The sequence below is a fragment of the Pelodiscus sinensis genome, chromosome 5 (assembly GCF_052426305.1).
Source record: "Pelodiscus sinensis isolate ZL-2025 chromosome 5, ASM5242630v1, whole genome shotgun sequence".
In the NCBI taxonomy this organism is placed as follows: domain Eukaryota; kingdom Metazoa; phylum Chordata; order Testudines; family Trionychidae; genus Pelodiscus; species Pelodiscus sinensis.
The window spans coordinates 6604487-6627805 of record NC_143056.1 but is presented as its reverse complement, the minus strand read 5'-3'; the positions used below and the strand labels follow the sequence as shown (position 1 = coordinate 6627805).

At 47.5% G+C, this 23319-nt stretch overlaps 1 protein-coding gene across 5 annotated transcripts in view; it reads left to right on the top strand.

Annotated features, from left to right (window-relative positions):
• Positions 1-22878, top strand: part of TRIM9 (tripartite motif containing 9) — a 129824-nt gene extending 106946 nt beyond the window's left edge. For 2 of the 5 annotated variants that reach the window (XM_075926184.2, XM_025181313.3), the window contains exons 8-13: positions 8155-8343; positions 12630-12671; positions 13464-13487; positions 15687-15990; positions 19455-19617; positions 20689-22878. In XM_075926184.2, the coding sequence (XP_075782299.2) occupies positions 8155-8343; positions 12630-12671; positions 13464-13487; positions 15687-15990; positions 19455-19617; positions 20689-20751 (785 nt within the window). In that variant the 3' untranslated portion in view covers positions 20752-22878. The remainder of the gene's footprint in view (positions 1-8154; positions 8344-12629; positions 12672-13463; positions 13488-15686; positions 15991-19454; positions 19618-20688) is intronic. The other 3 variants (XM_075926183.2, XM_075926182.2, XM_075926185.2) reach the window with 2 other exon arrangements.
• Positions 22879-23319: the final 441 nt, after the last annotated feature.

Sequence of the window (23319 nt, the reverse complement as noted above, 5' to 3'; positions counted from 1 at the left end):
GCTTCCCCAGCCGACAGATCCGCGTCTAGACTGCCGTGCTGTGCTGGATCAGCTGATCGTCGGCACAGTGCGGCGGCCCTGTTTATTTTAATGAAGCGGGGATTATTTAAATCCCCACTTCTTTGCCTATGCTGGGCAAGCTAGTTTACATGGCTCCGTCGAGGGAGCCATGTAGTCTAGACATGCCCCCAGTGGTGTATTGTCAGAAAGAGAAAGACTGTGGGGCCATCCAGAATTCTTTCTATATGGGTATGGCTAGACTGGGGGGGGGGGGGGTTCAAGATATCTCCGGTATCCTGAAAAAACTCCTCCACGTCCAGGGAATGCGTTTGCTCTTCTGCTTTTTTTTGCAGGAGAGCAAACACGCTCTTTCAGAAGCCCCTGTATTCCTCATTCTACGAGGAAGAACGGGGCTTCCGAAAGAGGGAGGGTTCTGACATTTGGCCCAGTCTAGATGGGCCAAATGTCAGAAAAGCCTCTTCAGACAAAAGAATCGGAAAAAGGTACACCAAAGGCGGAGTGCATTTGGCGTACCTTTTTCCGACAAAAACTTGTAGTCTAGCCGTACCCTGTAACAGCAAAGTCGCGCTGATTCCATGTACAGAAGCTGCTTATATCCACCCCCTTCAGCTGCCCCCGTGAGATTGCTAAATGCAGCTGTTCGGCATAACCAAAGGGATTCCCCTTTCCATAATTTCCAAAACACTTCATTTTCCAAGCCAAAGCAAGATGTCCCTACCTGCCCGCACAGCAGACTTAGCCCGGCCTAACCAAACCATGCTCCTTCCACGTCACGCCGTCATCCCCAGCACTGGCAGGAGCGGAAGCAGAAAGTAACGAATCATTCTGGTGCTGGGGCCTAAGGCAGTTTAAACACACAGCAGCAGCTGTGACTTGTGAGCGGTGCGGAGGACAGATGTGATCAGAAACCTCAGCACAGACCCGGGTGAGCAGATCCGGACGTGTCCTTTTCCACTGTTTCACTCCGCCTGTTGTCAGGCGATGACGGTGGTTATTCGAGAGGAAGCCGTAACGCTGCCCTTTACTTTGGGCATGGCTGCAGTACAGACGGATGACGATATGCAGCTTCTCCACCTTCTAGCTTGTTCCTGCTTATATTTACAGTGCGCTAAGTCCCTCCTGTGAGCCTCCTGACCGACAGGGGGGTAGGATTCTCAGCGTTCATTTGCCACACGTGCCGTGCCTGACGCTCACGCATGTTGTCCCCCAAAACAAGGAGTGCGAGTGAAGCTGTTGAGAAGCAGGCGCATATCTAGGGAGAACCTGTGCTCCAGACGGGGGAGATGTATGATGAAAGGCTGTTGGGACAGCGGGGATTTCCCGGGGAAATCCACAGGGGTGCTAGGGTTCATCACGCAGGTTGGAGAAGGCCGAAGGAAAAGGAACCGAACCTCGCCGGGGCAGCGTACTGCAGAGTTCTGTGTCCTGAGGAGAAACGAGGGGCAGCGAACACTTCCCAGCTGCCTTGGAGATGGAAACTTTGTTCACAAGTTCTTACTTCGGCTGGGGTGGGATTTTCCAAACCTCGCGATGGACTCGGGAGCACAAGTCTAGGAGGATGTCAGTAGGGTTTTGTGATGCTAATTCATGTAGGCACTTTTGGACGTCTCTGCTCGTTGTTGTTATTTTTCAAAGAAAGAACGAGGTAAGATACCATGGGTCATCAAAGACCCCTGTTACCATCAGTGATGGATGGGTGGAGGAGCGTCTGGGCCGGAGGACTCTTGGGGTGACCCCGGTTCACACAATACCTGCATCGCTTCCAGAGGGACCACACCCAAGTCCAGAACCCAGCAGGGAGCCGATGTCTCCAGCCATCTACCTTGCTCCAGTGACAGCCAACTGGGCAGTGTTTTCAATGTAGTGAGCTGGGGCATGTAAAGGCCAACTGCCCTGAGAGCAGCTCATTGCACCGGGGTCACACCAAGGGTATGTCTACACCGAAATAGCTGTTTCACCATCCCTGTAAGCCTCATTGTACGAGGAGTCAGGCATGGCTCGAAATAGCACTTTATTTCAAAATTTGGTGCTGTGTAGACAGCACCAAACTTCGAAATAGCCTATTTTGAAATAGACTTGAAATAAGCTACACAATTTGCGCTATTTTGAGTGTAGGGTGTAGTGTAGACACACTCCAAAAGTCCTCTGGCCCAGATGCCTCTGCACCACAGAAAAGGACAGCACTCCTCCCATCCCTCGCACCGCCAAGAGAAAGCCTTTCCTTGAGCTCACTAGGAGCTGGACTGGGCCTTCGCAAGACCCCAGGGGGCCTCTGATTCCTCTCTAATCTTTAGCCCATAAAGAGCTTTGTTATTCAGCTTCCTGCCCAAAACAATGGAGCAGGGAAAACCCAGCCCTTGTTACATAGAACCAGAAGGGACCTCGAGAGGTCAAGTCCAGTCCCTGCCCTCATGGCAGGACCAAGCACCATCTAGACCATCCCTGACAGGTGTCTGTCCAACCTGCTCTTAGATATCTCCAGTGATGGAGATTCCACAGCCTCCCTCGGCAATGTATTCCAGTGTTTAACCACCCTGACAGGAAGTTGTTCCTACTGTCCAACCTAAACCTCCCTTGCTGCAGCTTAAGCCCCTTGCTTCTTGTCCTGTCCTCAGAGGCCGAGAACAATTTTTCTCCCTCTTCCTTGTAACACCCTTTTAGATACTAGAAAACTGCTATCACGTCCCCTCTCAGTTTTCTCTTTTCCAAACTAGACAAGCCCAATTCCTTCAGTCTTCCCTCACAGCTCATGTTTTCTAGAAGTTATGAATCAGTCAAACCTGCAGAATGGAATTTGTCCACCGGAGAAACTGGGGTAGCCGGGGTTAAAGTGCATTCGTTCGCCCAGACACACCCTCTCCCTTCCTTCTGGCTCCGTTTCCTTGGGATGGATATTTGCAGTGTGGGGTCTAAGCTCCCTGCAGGCCTCACATAACAAAGGAGCCGGTCAGGGGTCTTTTGCTGGGCCCTGTTTACAGCATTTGCCTGGAGACAGGCTTTCAGAAACACGTCCTTTGTTCACTGGAGTCTTTGAACTGAATGGCTTTTTTTGTTATTCCAGTGCAAAAAAAAAATATGCATATGGCCCCAAGCGTTTTCTCCTCTCGGAGGCACTCGGACCTCTTTGGGCCCAAAGCAGAGAAATCACTCGTGCCCTGGTTCAGCTTAACGGTATTTAAGCGAGTCGTTGAACAGAATCCTGCTGCTCTGAGGACTGGTGGAAGTTCCTGGTTTGGGCCTATAGCAGAATAGGCCTTTGAGTGCAGCTTTGCATGACCTGGGCTTAGCAAAGTGCTTTCTCCTCCCGCTCCGCTCTGCAAAATGCTGCAGGGCGTTTTAGGAGGCGGGGAAGTGAGAAGAGAAGAGGACAGAGCCAAGAAGAGCAGACCCAGTCAGAAGACGGCCACGCGACTGCTAATGCCTTGTTAGTAATGGGTTACGGGGGGAGGTTATGTAGCTGAAGGCATTTGGGAGTCTGGTTCATTTGCTTAATTCCTGATTTCCAGCTCTGGCATATGGGACCTGATCCAAACCCCACTGTAGTCAAGGGAAGTCTTTCTGTTGTGCCCACTGAAATAGACTCTAGGGATCTGTGGGGCTGCATGGGCCGTGCCCCAGCACCATCCGCAGCACAGGCAGAGGAGCGGTGAAATAACTTCGCTTTCTTAAGGAGGGAGACAGTGTGAAGAGCAAGGAGGCTCAGAGGGCAGATCTGGGGGAATCTCTCCGGGGGAGGCACGAGGGTTGCCAGGTGTCCGGTATTCACCCGGACAGTCCGTTATTTTCGGCTCCTGTCTGGTAAAAAAATTCAGAGAATACCGGACACTTAAAATGCCTGATATTTTCGGAATTTTTCCCCGGCCAAGAGGTGAAAATGCCGGGCACCTGGCACCCCTACAAACACTAAGCACCCGGCCTCCGCACCCTCGAGGCCCCCGGCCCTCAACACCCCCAGCCTCCTGACCCCAGTCCCCATGCTTACCTGGTTCTCCAAGGCTGATGGCACAAAATGGCTGCTGGCCAAAAGACCTAGGGGAAGCAATGCTTAGTGCTCATCAGCTCCCCTGTTCCTATCCCTGCACTTAAAGGGACATGCTGTTTTAGTGCTGGTTTTTTTGGTTTTTTTTTTTTTTTTTTGGTTTAATAAGTCCTTGGAGGTGGGTTTTTTTTTCTTTTTTTGCTCAACAATTTTGGTCTCCTCCCCCCTCCCCTTTTTTTTGGGGGGGGAGAGGTGTTCGGTATTTTGGTTTCAACCATCTGGCAACCCTAGGAGGAACTAGCAATGGGCTAGTATCTGTTTGGGGCAGTTTCTCCTGGCAGAAATAACAGGAGAAACTGCCGCAGGAGATTTGAAAGGTCCAAAATTCAAGAGTTATGGCATCCGCAGACATCGGCTTCAGCTCAGCCCACGCTCAGCCATAAGCACAGCTGTGAGACTGCTCCTTGAAGTCAATGGGACTGTTCCATGCGATAGGTCTCCAGGGGATAGAGACCTCATAAATATGACAGACAGAGACAGGCAATCCTGCTAAACAGACTCCCTGTTGTCCTAAAAGGGCCGTTTCGTTTTCCATTTTAAGAGATGACAGTTTGCTCTTTTAAGAGTCCTGCCAGATGCCTACAGCTGGGCCGGGTGCGTTTCTAGCTCTGAGGCTGTTCATTGAACTGAGCCATTTTAAGCCGTCCGTCCCACAAGACGTGCAGCACCATTCTCCCGCGAGCTTTGTTGTGTCCCCGAGATGCAGAGCCACATACTCGGTATTTAACCACCCGACCTAAAAACGGCAGCGACGCTCTGGCGACTCTTGGCGAGGAAGAGAAAGTCATTGTGGCCGCATGATAGCTTGGGATCATCTCATCTCCCTAAGTTGGAAGCAGGCGATTGTGTAGGGTAGCCCTGAAAAGAAGTATCCAAGCAGATGCATCTTCTGCCTGTGCTCGGATGACCATTTATGTGTCCCTCTCTTAGCAGCCTTACAGGGCGTTGTTATTGTAAACGTGCACTAGTCAGACTTAACTCCATCGGCTGCCTGCTTCCTGGTAGGGTCTGTCTTTTCTTAGCTTTGTGGTGCCCAAAGCTGGGGATTTCTTAGAGGTTCTATGAAACCAGCTTCGAGAGGTGTTACCGAGCTGCCTGGCTCTGGCATGCAGCTTGGTAAAGCCTTCCTGTCTGGTTCGGACACAAGCAGCTCCTCCCACGAACAACAGATTTTCACGAGGACACAGAACAGGCCAAGCAAGGAAACTCAGGTTCACTGAGCTGCGCAGAATCATAGAATCATAGGACTGGAAGGGACCTCGAGAGGTCATCGAGTCCAGCCCCCCGCCCTCAAGGCAGGACCAAGCTCCGTCTACACCATCCCTGACAGATGTCTATCTAACCTGTTCTTAAATATCTCCAGAGAGGGAGATTCCACCACCTCCCTTGGCAATTTATTCCAATATTTGACCACCCTGACAGTTAGGAATTTTTTCCTAATGTCCAATCTAAACCTCCCCTGCTGCACTTTAAGCCCATTACTCCTTGTCCTGTCCTCAGAAGGGGAAGATCAAGATGCGCCTGGAATGGCTGGCACCCCAGTGTTTCCCTGAAGCTGTGTGCTTGGGCGGCCACTCAAAAGCTGGCAGCATGTGTTTCTACTGGTGGTGCACATCCACACTTGCCTCAGTGCACGTAACACAATTTTATTCTGCACACGAATGGGAAAAATGAGTGAGAACATTGCTTTGGCAACCTGCCTTCCCCAGCAGAGAGCAGTATGGCTGGGGGGGGGGGGGGGCGTGTGGAGCATTAGATTTGGCTTAAGAGACGTGTGACTGCATGGCTCTGTGGGGGAGCACAGTTGGAGGAGTCCGTAGGAGTGCGGATGGGGAACACTTCTGACAGCACGGCTGCCTGCGCCAAAGATTCACATCCGATACCCTGTCGTGGGGCTGCCAGACGCAAAAGACAGCGTCGCCTGTAAGGCAGTGTGCATGCTGCAGACCCTTCGGCTCAGACCTCACCTCCTCCTTCCCTCCCGCTGTCTGCCAGCAGCCCTCTGCCTTTTCTAGCAGCTCCTTATGCTCCTACAACCCAGCTCTTTTGGAGTCCAAAGACATTAGGCTCAGCAGGAGCTGTGCCCAGTCCCCCGACCTCCATAAGAACCAATTACCCTGTGAGGCTGGTAATATGAAGTCCTGTGGAAGGTCAGCAAACTAGAAGACAGGGTGGAGTTTAGGCTCACCATCGGACTCATAAGCATTCAGAAGTACTGGACAAGGGAGGCTCCCAACTCCCCCCAGCACCTCTGCTCAGAGATCCCTGCTGCAACAGTGGAAAGGCTGTCGGGAGGGGTATTAAGACAATGACAGTGCACTTTGGGAATGGGGTGGCCACAAAGGACCAGAGTTGCTGTGGTGGGACCATGAAATCTCACCCATGCAGCTTGACAGAACCATAGAAGTGACTGGGAAAACTCCCATCAACTCCAGCAGCCAGGATCAGGTCCTCAGATCACAGGGTTCACTCTGAACAAAACTCCCATTGGGAGGATCAGGTGTGTATGATAGATACAAAGAGTTATCCAGAAACTCCTAACCTGTGGAACTCCTTGCCAGGGGATATTGTGAAACCCAAAACTATCACAGGGTTCAAAGACAAACTAGATATGTTCATGCAGAAAAGGTCCAACCATGGTTTTTAGCCAGGATGGGCAGAAAATACCACTCATGCTATAGGTATCCAGATTGCCAGAAGCTGGAGGCACACAACAGGGGGCGAGTCACTCTGAGATTCTGTTCATTCTCTCAGAAGCACCTGGAATTGGCACTGTAGGAAGACAGGCTACTGGGCTAGATAGACCATTGGTCTGTCCCAGATTGGACATTCTGATGTTGCTAAACACACCACCCTGTGCCAGTAATGAGCGAGTAATGAGGGTACTTTTAGTAACACCATTTAAATCAACACTGTGTTGAAAGGTTGTCAGCCCAACACAAATCCTGCACCAAGTGCCTTTTAGTATGACAAGTCTATTGGATAAGAGTGTACAGGGTTACATTTAAAATTCATCTCCAGGAACTTGGGTACAATACGATGGGCATCGCCCTTGGTGGGATACGGTATTGTGATGCCTTCCAGAATTTGCTAAAAATAGGATTTTGCCCAAGAAAAGCTGATCAGATTTGCCTTCAGCTACAAAGAGATGTTTGTGAAGATCCAAACATGTTTACAGCATCAATGATATCGTATTATTACATAAGAACGGTCACTGTGGTCAGACCAAAGGTCCATCTAGCCCAGCATCCTGTCTTCTGACTGTGGCCAATGCCAGGTGCACCAGAGGGAATGAACAGAAACAGGTAACCATCAAGCGATCCATCTCCTGCCTCCCGTTTCCAGCCCCTGGCAAACAGAGGCTAGGGACACCATTCCTACCCACCCTGACTAATAGCCATTGATGGACCTAACCTCCGTGAATTTATCTGGGTGGTTTTTTGTTTGTTTGGGGGGGGGGGGTTTAACCCTGTTAAAGTCCTGGTCTTCACATCATCCTGTGGCAAGGAGTTCCACAGATTGACTATGCACTGTGTGAAGAAAAACTTCCTTTTGTTTGTTTTAAACCTGCTACCTATTAATTTCATTTGGTGACCCCTAGTTCTTATGTTATGGGAACAAGTAAAATAACTTTTCCTTATTCGCTTTCTCCATACCCGTCATGATTTTATAGGTCTCCATCATCCATCCACCCCCCCTTAGTCTCCTCTTTTTTAAACTGAAAAGTCCCAGTCTTTTAAATCTCTCTTCATATCTCACCCGTTCCAAACCCCTCATCATTTTTGTTGCCCTTTTCTAATGCCAGTATATCTTTTTTGAGATGAGGTGACCACATCTGTAGGCAGTATTCAAGATGTGGACGCACCACGGAGTTATATAAAGGCAATAAGCTATTCTCTGTCTTATTCTCGATTCCTTTTTTTAATGATTCTTTATTGAGCGGTTTCACTGTGATCCAGAATTTCTTGTGTGTCAAGACCGAGCCCTTGTATGCGACGGCGTCTGCGTTCTGCACCGGGGGTCTCGGCTCAGGTAACGGTGTGACGACAGCCGGCAGAATTCTGACGTGGCATTTGCATTGATCTTGTATTTAGACACCGAGTCAGAAGAGCAGACCCTCCCTTTCCCAGTGCCTTTGGAAAGACTGCAGCTCCGTAGAATGAGTCCTTTCTCCTCCACACTTAACCTGCAGCCCAGCTTTCCGGGGAGATCCTACTTTGAGCTAAGATCCTCGTCTCACCCCCTGAGCTTACACTCCTCCTTGCAGTCTCTGAATTCAGCCGGTGAGCCGAGCACGTCTGGCGTTTCCTCTCGAGCTGTGCTTTTGGGCATCGCCCAAGTATTCGTTTGTTTCGTTTTGGTTTTGTTTTTTCCCATGACATTCATATGCCAGGGGGATATGTTGTTCTGTGTGTCGGTGGCCTGCTTCCGAAGGGAGAGGCAGTCGGATGCTGTAGCTTTGTGGTGTACGTTTTTATGTAGCGACGGTACCGTTGTAGCTGTCATTCGATGCCCGGGAATAGCCAGTCCCAGGTCGGTGCATAATTTAGGCGATGGCTATTATAACCAAGGGAGGAGCCAGACTGGCGTTAGGAGCCCTGCCCGCTCCCAGCCCTCGGAGGGACTCCTGGGGAGAGATGGTCCCAGGCAATTCAGCTGCTGCAGTCCAAGTTGTTTCATTACACCTCGGTTTCAGGCTGTTTGATTAATCCTCCACCCAGCAGAACTTTTTTAAAAGATAAGTTAAAAGAATGCAAATGCATCGAGGGGATTATAGACACATAGGGGTGCCAGGTGTCTGGTTTTCTCCCGGACTGTCCGTTATTTGAGTCCCCCATCTGGTAAAAAAACAAAAAATACCAGACATGTGAAATGTCCGGTACTTCCTGTGTCCCTCTGATGGAAGCTGCAGCATCTGGGGGGGCAGGGGAGTAAGGAGCACAGGTCCATTTAAAGGCACAGCGCTCTTTTTTCTTTTTTTTTTTTTGCTTAACAACTATAGGGTGTGTCTAAACTACATGGTTCCATCGATGGAGCCATGTAGTTTAGGCTGATCGGCAAAGGGAAATGAAGCCGCGATTTAAATAATCGCGGCTTCATTTAAATTTACATGGCTGCCGCGCTGAGCCAACAAACAGCTGATCAGCTGTTTGTCAGCTCAGCGCGCTAGTCTGGACGCTCCCGCGCTGACCTGAAAGCCCTTTATCGACCTCCCCGTTATGCCTCGTAGGATGAGGTTTACCGTGGAGGTCGATAAAGGGCTTTCATGTTGGTAGAGGAGTGTCCAGACTAGCACGCTGAGCCGACAAACAGTTGATCAGCTGTTTGTCGGCTCAGCACGGCAGCCATGTAAATTTAAATGAAGCCGCGATTATTTAAATCGCGGCTTCATTTCCCTTTGCCGAACAAACAAATCTACATGGCTCTGTCGACGGAGCCATGTAGTTTAGACATACCTGTAGTCTCCCTCCTCTTTTTTCCTCTCAGAATTTTTTCCCGGTGGTTTCTTTTTTTGAGGGGGGTGTTCAGTATTTTTTGTTAAACCATCTGGCAACCGTATAGCCATGTGGGAAGACTGGAGAGTCTGGTTTGTAAAGGCGCTGAGCATCTGAGGCCCCCACTGACTTAACTTCGGTTGTGCGTGCTCAACTACTGGTGGAATCAGCCCCTTTGACCTTTAAAGCCTCTTTTTCGGCAGAGGGGAGGAAAGAACAGGAATATAATTCTGAGTAACGGGCAGGACAGATGGGGACAGCTGCCTCTTCATTCCTTGCCTTAGTGGTATGTGACGAGAGTTTAGGCTGATTTACTATGCAAAGCTCAGACAGTCTCCTTTGCCTTGCGGGGAACAATGATTAGCAAAGGAGTGGCAGGCAGAGCAGATCTCTTGGGTGCTATTTCGAAACCACGGAGAAGCTGTTTTGTACACTTTTTTTTAATTTCTGAAGATCCCAGGGCTTCGTTCCCCCATCGGGCTGGGTTTAGATCAGCATTACTCAGCTGGCTTCACCCCGGGCTTACTGTGGTTAAACAAGGGAGAGAATGGAGACCTTTTTATTTCGTTTCCATCCCACAACGCGGAATGAGGAATGCCGCAGCATGACTGTTGCCAGAATATACCGCGGCTCCTATCCCTCTCCGCAACGTTTTTTTTTCTTTTTGCTTTTATGTTGTTCATTGTACTGCTGTGCACTGCTGGCCTGAACCATGTTTCGTGACTGGACGTTTTGACTTTGTGTCCAATGTATTGAGATCTATTGTAACGGCTTTGATCGATACCTGTGTGTGGCGTATGTATCTTTTGGACCACAGGCTGAGGTCTGGGAAGGGGGTGGGAGTGGAGATTAGGGGGTGGAATTTTACAAACATCTCGAACAACTTGGTGCTTCTTTGTCGAGCCCTGCGTGGAGACAAAATTTGTATCTGCATCCGCAGAAATGAGTCGTGGCTAAATTTACAGGATTCTAGCTCTAGCTATAAAATTCAGCTATAAAATGTGTATCCACATCTGTATTTGCAGCTACAATAGTGAGCCATGGATATTCCCATCCATATTCGCTGATGAGGATTCTTGTGGATAGCCGCAAATTTGCAGGGTTCTGGATACAAAATTTGTACCCGCATCTGTATCTGCATCTACGACAATGAGCCGCAGATATCCCCATCCATATCCGCAAATGGGGATATCCGCGGATATAAAGTGGATATCCACAGATTTGCAGGGCTCTACTTATTTGTCCTGCGGATGGTAAATTTGTGTTACGGTGGAGCCCAGAAACCTTGCAAAAAAACCCTTTTGGAAAGGGGACCCAGGGCACGATTCATTAAAACTGCCTCACCAACCCCTGCGTCATTTCACACAGCAGGAGTGAAGGGCGGCATGAGGTGCAGTGAGAAATAGACAGGATGTCCCAGGCCTGGAAGGGCTAGAGGAAAACATTGGCCCCGAGAGAACACCTCCCTTTTTTTGCAGGCGAATAGATTAAAAGCCATCACAGATTCACCCAGAGCTGAAATAGTCCGACCAAATGGGATCCGCTCACTCTCCAGCGGGTGCCTTTCTCCCTTCGATGCAAAGGTATCCCCTTGTCTCGATCGGTCACTGAGGAGCAATAAGGGAAGAGCCGTTTGTATGAAGCTGCAACAGCTTCTTCTTCAAATAAGCTACATTTGGGCCAGACTCGCCAGTTCCAGGGAACAACTTTGCCTGTGATGCTGTCAGAACCCAGCCATAGAGATGGCGTAAACGTCCCTAGTAAGATGACCCCCGTGCAAGGAGACGCCTCCATTCGCACACAGCCAAAATGGAGGGTTTTACACCGCCCCCTCCCCAGCCACCATCGAAGGGTGGTGAGCTCCCACACTTTGGAATCCCCTTCTTTCAGCCCTTTGCAGCTGCCAGCAGCCAGAAGCAGCTGAAACAGTCTCCCGGCTGCGCCTCTGAGCTCCAGGCTACGTCCCGGGACCCAGAGAAGGAGATTGCGGAGTGATCAGCCTCTAATTTTCAAGAGTCCCCCATGCCATCAGTAAATGCACAGTGTCATGTTATCTGGTGACGCTTAGCCCTCTCCAAGGCACTGTAGCATCATTGCTCTTAAAATACGGCAGCAGCTAAACTAGGGTGATAGAGCTACCTCACACCTCCCTACGTTAACGTGAAAAGTGGTCGGGTACAAGTACTTGGTCAACCTTAATCCATTTGCTTTGGGGTGGGCTTTTTGGTAGATTTCCAGTTATCTTTGCAGAATAATTAGATATTCTCAATTTTACTGGGAATGTTTTCTCCAAGGTTACGTCTACACAGCAACATTATTTCGGAGTAGCTAGCGTCTACACAACCAGCAGTTATTTCAAAATAGTGTCGAAATGCTGTCAAGCTGGAGGACTTCTTATTCCTCCTCCTGTAACTCTCATTGGACGAGGAGTTAGGGAAGTCGGAGGAAGAGGGCTCTATTGTGAAATAAGTGCTGTGTGGAAGCTCCCAATTTCGAAATAAGCTACGCAATTGACGTAGCTCAGTTTGTGTGACTTATTTCGAGTTAAGCCCTGCTGGGTAGATGCACCCTATGTCGGATGTTAGCTACCCATCTCCCCATCTTGGTCTGATTTCTATCCCCACAGGAAGTAGTGGACAGTATTTTTGAACCATGCCGTGAATTCTTGAGTTCCCGAATGGGGGAAATATTAAGGTCCTTTTGCTGCTAAAGGACCTTTTTCAGAGGCTGGTGTAATCCACTGGACTGTAATATAAAAAGAGGCCAGGATCTTCAAAATGTTGACTGGTTTGGGGTAGTTTGGGTTTGTAGGTTCCCAGCCAAAGTCACTTTAAAGAGCTCTGATTGTCAGAAAACCTCTGTGCGGCTCTTTCTGAAAATCAGGCCCCTTCAGGGCACCCAAACTCACTCATCACTGTGAAAATCTTGAACGTGCCCTTTGGCTTTTAATGAATCAGGCCTGAGGTGACAGGATGAAACGGGTCATTTTGTAAATGTTTACAAGCTGGGGGTTTTGGGTGTGACCGGTTGTTCTATCTTAGCTTTGATGTGTGAAATATAGTATCTCTTTATAGGATGCAATTTTGAGACACAGTCAGCGTCTTACTCTCAATTGGGCAAGTATATTTATTACAATTCAGTCGTTTCTTACTTGGTGTTTGGTCATTTTGATTATTATTTACTTTTATTTTGAGCCTTGTTTCTGACCAAGGAAATAAACAGCTCGGTATAATCAAAGAGTGTTTCCTGCTTTACACCTTGTTTCTCAAATTCCATCCCTGGGATTTGAACGAGGAATAGTCATTTTAGTTTGGTATAGACAGAATTTTAAGTTCTTCCTCTTGATTTTAAGGAGAAACCTGAAGTCAGGCTGTGGATATGGACTCCCTCGTAATCTTACCATTAAAATAAAATGAAGTTGGACCGCACCTTAAGCATGTTTCAAACTTTAAGTCCATAATTAGCCCCATTGTACATAACTGGGCTATTCGTGCACTCAAAGTTAGACAAGGAACTGCCTGAATCAGGGATTTGGGTCTGATTTTTACAGGTGCCGAAAACCTGCATTTCCTGGTGATCTCTGTTGGAGTAGCAAGTGCTCTGCAGCTTGCAAATTCAGGCCATGTAATTCTTTTTTGGAATAAGCAAAGCTTTTTAAGCTGACTCAGCTCAGCTAAATTCACCAAACTATTCCTGTACCATGCAGTTTAACATGCACTTCATTTGTAATGTAGGCCCCTGGTGAGTCCATGTTTCCTTACACAAAAAAGAAAAAAAAAAGATTCATACCGTACGAGGACAAAGTACATGAGCAAAAAATATATCTATTTCTGGATTCTTTATTTTAATAAATGCCAATTTTACTTCCTGTTTCTTTCCTGCATGCCTGGAATTTGGAATGACAACAGTTGACATTAAAAAAATGGTGGCAGGTATGGAACCATTTCTACTGAGTTATCAATCCAGTAAGTGAGCTAGCTTGTGAACAGACTCAGTAAATCAATGCATAAATCTGTTATATTTTCAAGCAGTGTTTCCGTGGGTGAGACTGTATGTCCAGGCGTGAGACTGTGTTGTGGATATGTCTGATCACATTGGAACTACATTAAATCCACCAAAGACCACAGGAGAGAAAAAAATCATCCGTGAAATTTGGATACTGGTTTATGAAATTACCTTACTCTGTGTATTATCAAAAAAATGATGTTCTACAGGTCGAACCTCACCAGTCCAGCACTCTCTGGTCCAGCAACATCAGTGGTCCACTTGATCTGAGTTAGCCGGATGTCCACCTACCATGAATGTGGCAAAGTTTCCCGCAGTCCCATAAAGTTTGTTTTTAGCCACCAGTCCTGGCTCTCAGTGTTCTGTGCTGTTCTTTAGCTCCAATTTACCCCAAAATGTCTTCTAAGAGCCCAGCGAGCAGTGGAAGTGTTGGTAATGCTGCTAGACAATGCTGACCTCCCATGGTCTGGCAAATTCTCTGGTTCAGCTCCAGTCGGGTCCCGAGGGTGCCGGACTAGGGAGGTTCAATCTATACCTGTCCAATTTATTGTGTCTAAGTCTCAGTGGCTGTGTCTACACTGGCATGAATTTCCGGAACTGCTTAAAACGGAATACTATTCCGTTTTCAGTTTTTCCGGAAAAGGAGCGTCTACATTGGCAGGCTGCTTTTCCGGAAAAGCCCTTTTTCCGGAAAAGCGTCTATGGCCAATGTAGACGCGCTTTTCCGGAAAAGACTACTGGGCTGTCTACACTGGCCCTTTTCCGGAACAGTGTTCCGGAATAAGGACTTATGCCCGAGCGGGAGCAGAATAGTTTTTCCGGAATAGCGGCTGATTTTGTACAGTAGAGCGTCGTTGCTTTTCCGGAAATTCAAGGGCCAGTGTAGACAGCTCACAGCTTATTCTGGAAAAGCGGATGATTTTCTGGAATAAGTGACCCAGTGTAGACACAGCCAGTGTATCCAAATCATCAATCATGTTGATTCCTAGAGTTTCTCAACATTTTCCAGACCTCACGTGAACTAGATTTTATAAGAATAAGATTGAGGGTTCGCTAAGGAGGTTTCTTGATGTTTAATTTTTCTGTAAACATAGATTTTCTATTTAAAAAAAACATAAAAAACAACGAATGGTCCTGTAGCACCTTTGAAACTTACCAGAAAATATTGATAGTATCATGAGCTTTCGTGGGCACATCTTCCGATGATATCTGAAGAAGTGGACTGTGCCCACGAAAGCCCATGATACTATCGATATTTTTTGGTAAGTCTCTAAGGTGCTACAAGACCATTCGTTGTTTTTTAAGTTGGTATTTTTTTGGTTACAGACTAACCCAGCTACCCCTCTGATGGATTTTTGTGTGTGTACTATTGATTCCTAGTCCTGCAAGCACTCCCCCTGTCACACACTCACATAGGGAGTGCCAGCTAATCTTTAATGCCCCTTCTCAATCCTGCAAATCACCTCTTATTTCCAGAGTATCTATTATTAATATTTGTATTACACTAGAACCTAGCAGCCCTGACAAATTCTGGTCCCCGTTGTGCAAGGTGCTGTACAAACCAACAGCGAGACGCAGTCCCTGTCCCAAAGAGGTTACAGGCTGCATAGCTATGACCAGTGAAAAGTGGGAAGGAACACAGGGAAGCAGTGAGTACCCCGCAGGTTCATACAGCAGGCCAGTGACTGAGCCAGGAATAAAAACCTGCTCTGTAGAGCCCCAGTCCTGTGCCCGCCCATTAGACCATAACTTCCCCTAGCTTTTCTGTAAACGTTCGCAGGATCAGGCACTCTGGTGTCACTGATCTACCAGTTACCAGGCCTAGGTATCAATTGCCTCCATCGCCAGCGGATAATCTGGCAGAGATTTGTGAGCAAGGAGGCCTTCTCCCATGGGTAGATTCTACTGAGCCAGTCCAGTCTCTCTCTACCTTCCTCTAGGTTTATAGCCAGACAGTTCCCTGATGTACTTGCTGATATACACAGCCCGAGTCCATGGCTGAACCTCAAAGTTGACCTCCCGTCTTGCCAAGGGGCCCCTGGTGCTTCTGATCCCGTTGGTGTTCCTTTGTTGCTGGAATGGATTCTTTCAGCCATACTAAACAGTTGTCCTTTGTGTATTTCCAGTGGCCTGGTTTTCATTCGATCCCGGCTCCGCACACTCTGACATCCTCTTTTCCAATGACAACCTGACTGTTACCTGTAACAGCTACGATGACAGGGTTGTGCTGGGGAAAACTGGCTTTTCCAAAGGGCTCCATTATTGGGAGCTGTCGATCGACCGATACGATAACCACCCAGACCCGGCCTTTGGCGTGGCTCGTGTTGATGTCCTCAAGGATGTCATGCTAGGGAAGGACGACAAAGCCTGGGCAATGTATGTGGACAATAACCGGAGCTGGTTCATGCACAACAATTCACACACCAACAGGTATGCCACCTGGAATCAGGTCTTCTCTAGACTGACTTTTTCTCGAAGATCAACGTCCCAAATTCAACCCTGACATAAGCCATCTTTCATGGCATCTGCACACATTTATTCTGGGAATGAATTTGTTCTTTAGCACCTAAAGTGAAGTCCTTATACTTAGCATAAACTAGTTCAGACATCCTTGGGACTATACCTGCTCCAAGAACTTTCCACCTTCTGTACTAAGAATGAATTGTTCTTGATCTGTCTCTGCTTCCTAGTCCTCTGAACGGTCGCCCACCCATCGGTGCAGAACATTTCACCACTAGTGAGTAAAGCACCTATCCCAGACTCATGCCAATAAACCTTGATAGCTTTATACCATCTGGAGTGCTATATTGTGGTGGAGAACGTGTCTCCATGGATCCTGACAAGCCAGTTGGTGAGGATCTTACGCTTATTTTGGAAGCAATGCATTCTTCCCATAGGCTCTTCCTCCATTAGAGGAGTAGACAGAAGTGCTTTCGACAGCCAGTCGTCTGACTTAAGTGGTTGTAGTTGGGCAAGACCCGCCTGGATGCCGTTAGCGTTGAGCTCAGAGGGTTACTCTCATTGGGGTTGTGTTTCAGATCAGACTGGTATGTGCACTTGTCTTAGAATAGGCACTGTAGTGGGGTCTCCTAGCGCCTGTAAATCAGCATGTTACTCTTTTGTGTGTCCTGTGTGTTCCCGCCACATAATTTCCTGACCTAGAAGGAAAGGAACAAGACAAAACGTCCGCAGGCACCATACAGAGGAGGAACAAGTCATGGTATTAAGATGTGTCTGGGAGGCTGTCTATCATTACTCTCCATCTTACCATGGAAACAAGAGTTCCCTGCTCAGTGCAAGACGATTTTATAGCCCTTGGGACTCACCCGTAGGGTGAACCTTTCCATTGATGGCATTGGGAGTTGGATCAGGGCCTCAGCTGCTAAGTGAGAAGTGAGACTCTGTAATACAGACTAGAATGCTCTAAGGTAGACCAGAACATTCTAAGACTGGACTCCGTAGTAATACAGACTAGAATGTTCTATGGTAGACCAGAACATTCTAAGACTGGACTCCGTAGTAATACAGACTAGAATGTTCTATGGTAGACCAGAACATTCTAAGACTGGACTCCATAGTAATACAGACTAGAATGTTCTATGGTAGACTAGAACATTGTAAGACTAGACTCCGTAGTAATACAGACTAGAATGTTCTACGGTACACTAGAACATTGTAAGACTAGACTCCGTAGTAATACAGACTAGAATGTTCTATGGTAGACTAGAACATTGTAAGACTAGACTCCGTAGTAATACAGACTAGAATGTTCTATGGTAGACTAGAACATTGTACACTAGAACATTGTAAGACTAGACTCCGTAGTAATACAGACTAGAATGTTCTATGGTACACTAGAACATTGTAAGACTAGACTCCATAGTAATACAGACTAGAATGTTCTATGGTAGACTAGAACATTGTAAGACTAGACTCCGTAGTAATACAGACTAGAATGTTCTATGGTACACTAGAACATTGTACACTAGAACATTGTAAGACTAGACTCCGTAGTAATACAGACTAGAATGTTCTATGGTACACTAGAACATTGTAAGACTAGACTCCATAGTAATACAGACTAGAATGTTCTATGGTAGACTAGAACATTGTAAGACTAGACTCCGTAGTAATACAGACTAGAATGTTCTACAGTAGACTAGAACAGTGTAAGACTAGACTCTATAGTAATACAGACTAGAATGTTCTACGGTAGACTAGAACATTCTAGACTAGACTCTGTAGTAATACAGTCTAGAACATTCTAAGATAGACAGTGGCATGTGTTCTGTTTTGTGGAATGCCAGACCGCAACGTGTGGCACAGCCTTACTGCACCAGTGTATATTATTTCAGGAGATGCACTGATGGTGGAATGGTTGCCTTACTTCTTATGTCATAGATTCTCGACTGCATAAAGAGCTTGGACCCAATTCAGGGAGCCGTACTCAGCCTGGCAAACTCCTACTGTCTTCCCACATGGCTCCTTACGAATGGCTGAGCCACGGTTTTAAAAATTCAGAGAAGTTGGTCTTTCCTCAGGTCTCTGCGAACAGTGCGATTGTCTATAGATGCAATTCCAGCCTTAAACACACCTGCCTGCCCCTGCTTCCATTGCAAATAATGGAAGCCCCATGTGTGTATCCAAGGGGCAGAATTTGGCCCATTTTCACTAAAGTACAATATTGTGCAGTATTTACACCTGTATTTATCGCTTGAAGGGTTTTGTGACTGCACTGGTTCACTGGAAAAACAACGTGCACTCCTGTGGTACCTTAAAGATGAAGGCTAGGACTACACTAGACCTGGAAGCTCAGCTTAAGGTACACAACACCAGCTAAGTAGAATACGTAGCTGGAGTTGGCTTACCTTAAGTCAAGTTTAGCAGTGTCCCCATAGCCAGAGGCCGACAGGAGCAAACACTCTTGTCAGCTTCCCTTACTCCTCGCAAGAGCAGGAGTACTGGTTTCTGGCAGGGGTGCCTTCTGAGTTTGATTTAGTGGCTCTTAACTAGACTTGCTAAATCAAACTCCGGAAGATCAATCATGGCAACATCGATCTTCCGTGGAGTGAAGACAAGGCCTAACAGATTTATTTGGGTATAAGTGGACAAAAACCACTTTGTCAGATGCACCTGATGCAGTGGTTTTTTGCCAGATGCATCTGACAAAGTAAGTTTTACCCACCAAAGCTGATGCCAAATAAATCTGTTAGTATCTAAGGGTATGTCTACACTACCCCCCTAGTTCGAACTAGGGGGGTAGTGTAGACATACCCTAAGGGTACATCTACACTAGCTCATTAGTTCGAGCTAGGTAGGGTAATGAGGGCAAGTGGAGTTGCAAATGAAGCCCGGGATTTAAATATCCCGGGCTTCATTTGCATGTTCCCGGGCACCGCCATTTTTAAATCCCCCTTAGTCCGAACTCCGTGCCCGCGGCTACATGTGGCACAGACTAGGTAGTTCGAATTAAAGGTCCTGGAATGAGGAGTAACAGTAGTTTGAATTAGGATCTTTAATTCGAACTACCTAGTCTGTGCCGCATGTAGCCGCTTGCACGGAGTTCGGACTAAGGGGGATTTAAAAATGGCGGCACCCGGGAACATGCAAATGAAGCCCGGTATATTTCAATCCCGGGCTTCATTTGCAACTCCACTTGCCCTCATTACCCTACCTAGATCGAACTAACGAGCTAGTGTAGATGTACCCTAAGATGCCACAGGGCTCCTCGTTGTTTTTGCAGACGCAGACGAACCTGGCTACCCCCGGAAACCTGTTTCACTGGAGACTGCCATGTATCGGGGCCCTATTTTGTGCATTTTGGGGAGGCCATTCCGTAGCAATTCTGTAGCATTAAGTGATGCACATCCTCTGACTTCCTCTTTCCCCAACAGAACCGAAGGGGGAATAACAAAAGGGGCTACCGTGGGAGTGCTCCTTGACTTAACCAGAAGGACCCTCACATTTTCCATCAACGAAGATCAGCAAGGCCCTGTGGCTTTTGAGAACATGGAGGGCCTGTTCTTCCCTGCTGTCAGTCTGAACAGGAACGTGCAGGTATGTGCTTTGTCGGGTACCACGCGACATGGAGAAAGAGGTTTCACGAGAGCAGCGTACAAAAGATCTCAACCAGATGGGGAACTCCTATCTCTGGAGCACTGTCTTTCTGTGTGTTTACCACCAATCTTATCCACAAGAGTGCTCTCGACGGGGTAAAAAAAAACACTCTAGCAGCTGCTAGCAGGAGTGTGAACCTTTGTGCAACTGGGCGGCTTGGAAGAGTAAACGTAATGTCGCTGGTCACTGGTGAGCCGTTGTCACGAAGATATGCCTTTGGACAACACGTGGCTTGTTCCTTGGGCTTCTGCTCCCCCGTGGATGGAAGGAGAACAGGATTGGCCCTGCCTTTGGCTCAGTGGAGCTTGGCAACTCGGTTTCTCAACATCCTCCAGGATTCGCCCTCGTTATTCTCCTCCGGCTCCCAGTTGTGTGTTACCACGGTGTGGGGCATGTGCTGTGTCGTGTTCCACACACGGCCGTTCTAAACACAGGCTCTCTTGCACTCTGGACCATTCACAAACTCTGTCTCCGCAGCAAAGACCATTTAATGTTTATCTTGCTCGGAGCTAGCCTGGTATTTTTAGTCTAATTGTTTTATTTTCCCCTCCCTTCTCCCAGCCTCTTTATTGTCCTCTTCGGGGCTTTATTGTTTCATTCACTCAGCAGACTCTTTCACCGAGACTGGGTTTGGCCTGCCCACTTCATCGCCCTTTGGTTATTTGGAAATGGGGGTGCTTGGCTCCTGTGGGGGTGGGGCCTAGGTAGAGGGGCGGGGTTGTGGGCGGGGCTACTAGCCCTACCTTCAGCCACCCCCCATGCCACCAAGCACCCTGTGCAACTCCTCTCCCGTGGTCACTGCAGGTGCAAAGCCCGCTCCAAGCAGTGCTGCTCTGCCACAGCCCTGCACAGCTGCCAGGGCACTCTTGTAAGCCCGAGCCGATGGCCAGTGGCACACGGCGCTGCTTGCACGTGGTGTTTCGACCCCTGGCTCACGCCTGTGAAGTCAGGATGTAGCCCTACGGGTGGCGGTCTAGAGACTGCTCCCTGGTAACAGTGCTGTCGTTACAGGTGACGCTCCACACCGGTTTGCCGGTGCCCGAATTCTACACGCCCAGGGGAGCCATGCAGTAATGAGACTGCTGAAGCCAGCTGCCTTTTCTCAGGGGGAGCTGCTTTGCCTTGTCGAGACGAGACCTCCTAGGAGCCGGGAAATCTTTGCTCAGCTGGTAACTGGAAACCAGGGGACACCAAAACAAACAACACACGCAAGAAGAGAAGGAACTGGCCTTCTCCAGTCTTTGAACTCCACGACCGCACGGCAAACCCGCTTGGCGTCTCCAGCACCGTACTGTGCGTGTTTGCTTTGCTGTTTAGCTCTTTTGGCTGATAAAGTACCTAGGTAGCCTGAGATGTTCCCTCTGTGCCAGCTTTTCGGTTTGGGCCATTGATTTGGTTTGGTATTATTTTTAAACGTGGGTTTATCATTTCCTCATCACCCTGTGGTTGCTGTTGACCAGCTTAGCTGCTAACCTCGCAAGTGAAACCCTTCCAATAGCTTTTGACTGAGTTATGCATCAGACAAAAGATGCTGTATAAAGAAGCCAGGAGAGACTGGTGTGGGGGGGGCCTTTGTGGGCATACATTTGCTGATGCCAGTCAAATTGCCTCCAGTGATGTTTCTTTCCCTGTGGCCTTTCTTGTGCAGTACCCTCAAGCATCTTTGTAGACATTGGTCTTGGATTACCAGTTAGTCTATACAGAGCCAGGTGGAATGCATCAAGTATTAGGGGATAGTCATATCTATGATGGCAGGCAGGGTCAAAAATTCTTCCCTCATGCATGGATGTGGCTCGCACAGAAGTCAGGGAGAACCACTTTCATGCATCCTGGGGCAGGTTTTGGTCCAAAGATACTACTTTTAAATTCTGAGCGATATGCCAGGGCTTCATCAGACCACTGTAATGAAGATGGATAGGAAACTTGAGAAGATAATTACATTTCTGAGGTGACGGTCACTTGGTTTCCACAGAATAATTTGATGTTAATTGAACAGCTCTGGTTCTATAATGTCTCATGTCCAAAGGCTTTTCGGTTTAGCTCAGTCGGCGGACCGTGCTGTTAACCACCCTCCTGTCCCCACGCACTGCAAGACAGTGCGGATTTGCGAGGCAACTTGCTGCGACCACTTGCGCCCACGCCGTGGCTTTATAAACTGCGCTCTACATAATGGTGCCATCGGACATGGTGCTGCCATATCTCACAGGGCCGGCTGGCGGCCCTTTTGATATTAGCATTTATTTTTTTATAGCAACAGCGACAACCTAGCCTTAAAAAAAAAACACCCAACAGTGTCCTTCTTTTCGTAGAGAGGAGTCATTCTGTTCCGAGGGGAGCGTCGCGTGGGGATCAGGAGAGAGCAGAGGGAGACAAGGAAAGGGTTCATGGCGTTCACATTCTCAGGAATAAACATGCTTGTTGCTACGCCTACCTGTGCCTCACATCAACCAGAGTTACATTCTGCTGCCATTCACAAGCTCAACTTTCTGGTAATTCAGACAAATGTCACATGGAAACATGACAGATGATGATCACTGTGTTTAAAATGCCAGGACGTTAACGTTTACCGTTTCTGTCATGAGGAGACCGCATGCTGCATGTTAGTATGCTTTCCTTCAGTTGATGACACTCTGTAGATTAATTTCCGGGGCTGGAGAAAAGTTCTGTTTTGTTGCCTAACTATTTGCCAATCTGCCAAGCAATTGAGTTTGTTGATAAAAAAAGAAAAACGTAATTAATGGAACTGGGGGTAGGGAGGGAGGGGAAGCTACTGAAATAATGTTCCAGCGAAAAGACCTTGTGTAAATAGATAACCATTTACTTTTAGTGCTTACCATTCTATTTAGAATATTCTTTTTTTGTTATATTGTTGTTCTAGTATTCAGTTTTCCTAATTTATTGAATGGGTGCTATCTTGTTCATTTCAACGGATTCGTTTATCTCGGCTACAGAAGAAGCTGTGTTGCGGGACAACGCTGAGCGATTATTTGTTTAATTTCTTATGAGACTCAGTTGCCGGGCCACTGTGGACTCGTTTTTCATAGTCGTTACATTCCCAGTTCTTTATGATGTTCATGATGCTTATTAGATTTCTAGTGACTTGTACCATGTAGTTTACACTGTACTGCAATCATAACTGCATACAACTGCTGTACTAAAGACAAGTGTTTGCTGTTCTAATAAATGACTTTTATGAGAGAACGCTGCATGTGTGTCCACCTGAGCACCTTTGGGTGTCCCTGTACAGTCGCTGGGGGCATTTATCAAGCCATGGTCTTTACCTGTAGTGACAGAATTTCCTGTACAGCAGACACGTAGGGTACATATAGACTACACACTTGTTTCTAAAGAGATTGTCTAGACAGCTACCATTTTTTTAAAAAAATCCGCTTTTTTGAAAGAGAGCACCCAGCCAATCTGGCTGTTTTCTTTCAAAAAAGCCCTGTTTGTATTCAAGAACGCCTTTTTTCGAAAGAGCTCTTTCAGAAAAAAAAAAAAAAAAGGTGTTCTTCCTCGTAAAATGAGGTTTACCGCTGACGAAAAAAATGCCGCGTTCTTTCGATTTAATTTCGAAAGAATGCCGTGGCCATCTAGACGCAAGTGAAGTTTTTTCTAAAAAAGGCTACGTTTTCGAAAAAAAAC